Here is a 7,634-nt window from a genome sequence, read left to right as displayed (position 1 = left end):
ACAATCGTAATATCATCAGCAAAGTGCCCGTCTGGTAAAATTAATGATTATCACTGCCATCTGCCGGTGAATAGCGTACTCAGTAGACTTTAATTCTAGGCCCTACTGACATCGGTCAGGGTAAGTTTTACTACTCGACGATAGATGGCGCTTTTATTTGGATTATTTTGTTTTGACATCGGTTTTATATTCTACTCTAATCAAAATAACAATAAATATGTTTAAAACTGTGTTTTTAATTTCAATGTTGCATACTTAAATCCTTAAGAAATACATTTCAATAAAATTGCTTATTTACAGTGAAATACGACGGCGGGACTGGCGGGGGGTTTTGTTTTGGTTCAAAATAAACACGTTTAGGTGATAACTGAACTGTACGATATGATATTCGCCCATAACTCTTCAGGTTCAGTTAGTCAATTATACTCTGGCACACCTACTTTGTCAGTAGAAAAAGGCGGCAATTTAAAAATGTAAGCGCAAATATTTATTAAAAAAAAATCTAATAACATTTTACAATTGGTAAACATTCGTTTGTTACATTAGGTACTTATTACGCATCGCTGCCCTATCTTTTGTTTTGTTTTTTTCCCTGTACCTATACGATACCAATTTCACCTTTAAGGTGGTAGAGGACGAATAATAAAATAAATTGACTATCAAACTTTATTAGTAACGCAATTTATTAAGTGTTTCATTAAAGGTGCGAAAATCTTGACCGTAGTGTAGTAGCCATATAATTGAATGCTATCTCGTCTCTAGTTATAAATTACGACTAGAGTTTCATCCAACCATCCAAGGTCAATTAAACTTTATGACAGTAACAATAAAATCGTCTTCACAAAACAATGGCTTCCAAAATCATAAACGCGGGAATTTTAGTGCACTTTATTTTCCTTCTTATTATTATTAGTGCCGGACTTTATCTGAGCGAGAGGGAGTGTTGCCGCACTGCTCGCTCTCGTGCGCGGTCGTATGACCCTGTCCCGCTTTGCCCGCATAATATTTTTTCGTGCAGGCAGCGCGCCCCGCCTACGTTTGTTTCCATTGCACGATTTACGAGCGATTCGAAATGACGGATGACGGACACGGATTGGTAGAAATAATATTTTTTTTTTTTTACAATCACTGACAAACTATCAGTTGTTGGTGAAGTGACTGAATTAAATTAAATACATATATTTTTATAAACCTTAAGTGAGTGCTTTATAAAAGCTTGAAAGTAGAGTGACAGTATTTACTAAAGTGGTTACGGAAGGTGGAGATAAGGAATGGAATCTCCATATACCAAAAAGTGTCATCAAGAAACCTTAAATAGGTGGCGCTACAATACCTAGAATACTTGAAAAAAATCAAATCATAGATAGCGCACTTCACTCCGTCAATAACACTCTGGAGAGATTTGGAACTATTATTTATAGCTGACCACTGGACACTTTTGCGTAAGTTCTGCCTTTGGAGATTGCGTTCCTTAACTCTACCTTCCATAAAAGTGGTGGTGAAAAGTGGTGATAGTGATGTTGTTGATTGAAAGCTGTAAATGTTATTTTTTTGTTAAACATACCTTCATAAATAAATTTAGTCATCATAAAAAATGTTAGTTTTAGTGACACTAGATGTTAATATTATTGGAATAATGCATCTAGTTAAGACGAAAGTGGAGGACCCGCGTCACCCGCGCTAAATCGCCTTTTTTATATAAACGTAGTCCTCGTTTTCTCCTCTGGATATTATTAGCATAATTTAAAATATTTTTATACAATTTGTTGCATATCAACCACAGCTATGCCCCTACGTTTTCGAATTTTTAATTAAGTACCTATTAAAGTTAGAAGCATTTGAACTTTATATGAAATCTGTTTACTCTCCTAATATTTACAATAATCAAAAAATCTAAAAAAGTCAAACGTCAATATCCGGAGAGAAAATGGGGACTAAGTTTGTAATCAGAAATTGCATTGAATGGAGAAGCGGCCGTCCCCTTTCCTCTTAATAAGGCAAGAAATAATACATGCAGCAGCATTTGCTTTAAAATATATAAACAGATATAAAATATATTCAAGGTACGTATATATCAAACCACCAAAAAAATTTGATTATCTTCGTGCTGCGTGGGTGTCGCAGTAATGACGAAGGTGACGAAATAATCATACGTTTCTACATTTGTTATTATTACACTTTACTTCACCTGTACAAATATAATATTGATTTGATAATGTGACGTTTTATAAATTTAGATATAATACGACCGTTACGATATTGTCGGCTTTAGAATGGAAAACGAGCCAACGATTCTCGGTAATCGCACGAAGTCGTAAACAGCCCCACTGAGGCCTCGCGCTTCGTTACGATCCGGCCAGCCAATCAGAGCACAGCTCGGCGCGGTATCACGACATACCCGACCAACCAGCGTGCAACTTCATCACGCGACAGCTAAAAATAGCTTATCTGAGTCACTGACATATAAGCAGTGTTCGCTGCTTAACAATGTTTAGAAACAAGTGGAACGTTGAACGAAGAGGACGTGCGGTGCGCAACCAAAAGTTTTAAACTTCGCGCAGTGACTTTAGTGATACCAGAGCGTTTAGTGCGTACACATGGTTCGACACTCCGGCCACGGCATGGAGACTACTTTCTATGACGAACAGTTTCCCTTGAGCGGCCCTGTGGAAAATCTCAAACGGAACCTCACCCTGGACTTGGATATGGGAAGGGGTGGCAAGAGAGCGCGAAACGGACCCCCTTTGCTGTCTTCCCCTGACCTTCAACTTTTGAAACTGGGATCACCCGAGCTGGAGAAGCTCATCATCCAAAACGGCATGATCACAACAGCAACACCTACACCCGGCGGGCCGGTGCTCTTCCCCGCCGCCACCGAGGAACAGGAAATGTACGCCCAGCCGTTCGTAGAGGCGTTACATAAACTACACCACACCGAACAGCCGACAGTCGTGTCGCGGCGAGTGTACGCGGACCTCGACCGGCCCGTCGACCGCTACCCGACACCCATCATCAAGGACGAGCCTCAAACCGTGCCAAGCGCTTCCAACTCGCCTCCCCTCTCCCCCATAGACATGGACTCGCAGGAGAGAATCAAACTGGAACGGAAGAGACAGAGGAATCGAGTGGCCGCGTCCAAGTGCAGACGGCGCAAGCTAGAGCGTATCTCTAAATTGGAGGACAAAGTAAAGTTGCTGAAGGGCGAGAACGCAGAGCTGGCACAAATGGTGGTGAAACTAAAGGATCACGTGCACCGGCTTAAACAGCAGGTGCTGGAGCACGCGAACGGAGGCTGCCTCATCGAGTCGCACTTCTGATCGCCTTAGCGTCAGCTCCTCCACATTCCATGCTAGTCGCGCCCGCTAGGACGCAGCATACAAAGCGATTTGTGATCTTAATTTTACTGTGTAATATATAGTTAAAAACTCTAGTGTAAAGTGTTAAAGTCGCTACGTTAACGATAGTTCAGAGATTAGGTTGCCAGTGATGTGTCGAGGCTAAACCTCGAGAACGAGTTCCCGCTCTCAGTGGATCTTCATTCGAGGGATGTACTTAGCGCAATCACGCGTCCGAAAGTTTAAACTCGCATTGTAAGTTGCAGAACAAATTGTTTTCCTTGTATCAGTATTGCGGTGCCTCGTTTAGAATAGTGTAGAAAGGAAAATACGTGCAACGTCATTCGTTCGCAGTCTGACTGAACGAGGTAACGCGACGTTGCCAGTTCTACGGCGAATTTCCCGTTTCAGCGATGTTGCCGCTCTTGCCGTACATAGGGGATTTCCATCAGTAATTCGTATTGTGGCGCGACGCCCGAATGTAAATTTTTCCCTTTAATAAGTTATATGGGGGTCATTGGGGTTAAAACGCAATATATTAAACACGCCTTCAAACAGGTTTTGACAGGACTTGCAGGCGTGTGTAAAGGAGATAGCGACAAGAGCGCGGAACTGGCAACGGCGCATCAAACCAAGTTACGAGCGGATGTTCTGCTAATTAAAATTCCGCCTGCGCTGCCCTCGCGGAATGGCGGCCATGTGTTCAATTTTGTTGTCGGACGCCCCGAATCATGTTATGTTACACAAGGTTAACTTTTTCATTGTGGCACACAATGGTGCTTCGACGCCATTGTTTGATTGAGTTAGCTGAATGTGTTCATTATTTAACGCTTAATGTTTTAAGACATAATAATGCTGTATGTAAGACTGATCGAGTGTGAGTTTCGATGTTTGTTTGGCTGGCTGTACGAGCGTGCTTTGCGCACTAGTATTTTCCCTGACACGTCGAAGTTTTCTGAGAACTGACCCGGTGCTCTTAAATGTAGGACGCGACTTAAGTTATGCGAGGCCGTCCGTTTTATTATGATGATGGACGAATGTGAGCATTTCATAATCGAGCGACCGATTGACAGTGAGAGAGTGAATGTGAGATGTATGTATTTATTAGTGAGAATGTCTCCTACGACTAGGATGAAGTAGCAATCTCGAGTGCCTACGCTTTGTAAACTAAAGCCTTTGTTTTAATTGTTTTTGTTACCATTAATGTGCTACGGTAAATTGTTCTGTACCATTGTCTTCTATAGATTATTGTAAGTAATATAATAAATACCAATTAACAAGTTGAATTGTTATAGACTTTTTAATGGGGGAGCTAGCTGCAAAGACTTAAAAGCCTGTAAATGATTTTCTTTTTTATAAAATTATTAGTGGCTAGCAAACCTAAATACATATTTGTATTATTTTATACAAAATTCGTCAGAATGTTAACAGTAATTTGTAAGTTTATAAGAGATAAATAAAGAACAGTTATACTAAAATAATATATTTCTATGAATGTAACAAAGAATATTGTTTTATACTGAATACATTATTGTATGCTAAAAACGAAAGAAGAGAAAATAAAATATGAAGATTATTATACTATTATTTTTTGCTTTCATTTTAACTCGATCAATACACCCTTGTCCCCAAGCCCACCCCGATACATGTTAAATCACTGAACGACAATTGGTAACGTAAATGGGGAAGGAAAACAACGGTTGGATTTAAGAGAAAACAGCATTTGTTGACCTTGGAACAGTGACGTATGAAATCATCTTTTACCTACTTAGTTACCTATACTGATTGCAGCAATCATTACTTGATGTAACACTACATAATGCTGACATAATGAAACCAAGTCGATTCATTACAGTTGATTTAGCATATGTTGCGTCGATAATGAATACAAACACCATGTGCCTGAGCATAAACATACTTCCACTAAAAATAGCATTCGTGATTAACGTCATCCTTTTATCATAAACCAGGCATAAACCACAATTCTGAAAAGACATTACGAAACAGTTATTAGCCAATATATTCCGCGGCTGCCATCTCAAAAGAAGATAACTATATCCCAAGAAACGACAGGGCATTCCAATTTGAACCGGAGTTTACAAAATAATGAACCGATGCCAAGAATTTCTTAACGAGTCGGATATCCGAATTCCCGAAGATTTAGTCGTAGAAAATATTGACTAACGTAGTAACGTATTAAATGGGTCAGCCAAGAAGGAAACACCTCTATCTACGGCTACCTACGCATTGTTCTCTTTAAAACATCACTGTATTTACTAACAAGCCGATGTTTATCCAAGTACATCGATGTAAACCTGTCATTCACTGTTATATAAACACATATATTCATAACGTAACATTCAGTTTTTGTGGATCGAAACTACGTCAATCACCTAGTTTCTTCAATGCCAAGAACACAATATGCCTACACCTACAGTGCATTACATTTTCCGCTAACGATTGATGCAATTTTTTAATTGCATAATTTATTTTGAAGTGCTAAGTCGTTAACACGAGGTATATCTATTTACTTACGTCGAACTAATCGATACTGGTTGATAGACGAATAACGGAGGGTACGTTTTAAGACGTCGTTAAACGAGTTGTTAGAAGACACAGGCTGACAATATTGGATTGGTTCCAAGGAAATCTATGTGTGCGGTCGAGCGTCCCCGTGAGGGCGTCCTGGCTGACTCACGTGGATAAAAAAACGCTTAGTCCACACAGTGACAATGGCAAAGTCGGAATCGCCGTGTGAATATTTGTTGAAACCATTGTGGTCTTTGTTTCTGGAGCACAATAGGCGCACGCTCGAGTAAATGCCATCCATTACTCCATTTGTCGTTTTTTTATTAGTAGTTTTAAGGACACGATTTAGATAACCCTTGATGGCTTGATACTTTGAACTACATATTTATTTTATTCACCGGTATTAAGATATGGCGGCAATCTGCAATCGTAGATTTATAATACTATCGTTTTACAAGGCGTGGGATTAGGAAATATAATATTGGGATCTAAATTGGGGTTGCTCGTGCCAAATGTTTATGTATATTGGATCTGAATTTGGCACGTTGGTTTTTGAACGAGAAGAAACAACAATTTCTGTAGGTGTAGTGTGAAAAATACCAAAAGCGAGGAGTAAAGAGACTTTGTTATAACTAATATTTATTAAAAAGTCACCATGACATAAGTATATATATTTCGAATTAAATACTTTGCGCTCCTCCACTGGAATGCATTTGTTTATATTAATGACTAAAGATTTAGCTATCTTTAGAGGCGTTTCAGAAACTAGATATACCTACCTATTGAAAACATAACATGTGGGAGAAAGAAAAAATACGCCAAAATGTCTCTCGGCCTCTAAAATTGTATTTTCTGTAGCCCCAACACAACAGTGTCTTATTATATTAAATCGGTCCGTATCGACTGGCTCCCCTCCAAAGCCGCACGTGCCGTGGCGATAAATAAATCACGTAGATTCATTGCACTATTGTGCCTGAGCATTGCCCCAATATATAAATAGATAATGTAACTGCTTTATAAATAACTGTACTGTCCAAAACCCGAAGCAGTACACGGACAAGCCTATTTTCAAAATGAGTTCAGAATAAGGCTGTTGAATGAAAAAAAAAACGACTGTTCTTTCCTTTTTCTATGACACTTGTTTATTCCTACATATTTCAAATTAAAACGCTTTGTCAAGGTTACAGCGGCGAATATAATAGAAAAAATAGGTCACAAAACACCGTTAATATTTTACATGTCACATACCTACAATAGTACCATACGCTATTGCGTGAAGTTTTTGCAGTTTACAGTAAACACAACACTGATAATAGGTTTTTGGCTAAGACTAAGATTTTTTGTATACCAATGAGTCCAAAGTTGTGGACATATAAAGCCAGCTGCTATTAACTAAAATCCCAGCTCAATTAACCTTTGATCCACCTACGATATCTGCCAATTTGTTAATTAACATAGGATGAAAGAGATATTGCACGGTTAATTACACGCCCATTATAATATTTCAACCAGACTTAATGGCAGGTATAATCTGACGAGGTTTTTTTGGAAATACTTATATTGGTCATACCGAGATTACTGAGCAACTTTTACTATCGTACCGACCCTGAAATCACAAAAAAAAATGTCTGTTTCATAGATTCTGGCTGGTCTGACGTTGATATATTCGGGGTTGGTCCCATAATAAAGTTTCTATGAGTATGACATATATATTCATATTGTAAAAAAATGCGAGGTATAAAAAACACCCTGTAGGTTTTTATTTATTAC

At 38.9% G+C, this 7,634-nt stretch overlaps 1 protein-coding gene across 1 annotated transcript; it reads left to right on the top strand.

Annotated features, from left to right (window-relative positions):
• The first annotated feature begins 2,482 nt into the window (after positions 1 to 2,482).
• LOC133527443 (transcription factor JunD) lies at positions 2,483 to 4,922 on the top strand. The gene has a single exon (XM_061864459.1). It carries the CDS (start codon positions 2,598 to 2,600, stop codon positions 3,315 to 3,317), a length of 720 nt encoding a protein of 239 aa, XP_061720443.1. The 5' UTR covers positions 2,483 to 2,597; the 3' UTR covers positions 3,318 to 4,922.
• Positions 4,923 to 7,634: the final 2,712 nt, after the last annotated feature.

This window comes from Cydia pomonella, chromosome 18, assembly GCF_033807575.1.
Source record: "Cydia pomonella isolate Wapato2018A chromosome 18, ilCydPomo1, whole genome shotgun sequence".
Lineage (NCBI taxonomy): Eukaryota > Metazoa > Arthropoda > Insecta > Lepidoptera > Tortricidae > Cydia > Cydia pomonella.
This window is presented reverse-complemented; position numbering and strand designations above follow the sequence as displayed.

Bases quoted from the DNA above. Each gene is read 5' to 3' on its own strand.
- LOC133527443 (XM_061864459.1), top strand. From the start codon at position 2,598: ATGGTTCGACACTCCGGCCACGGCATGGAGACTACTTTCTATGACGAA.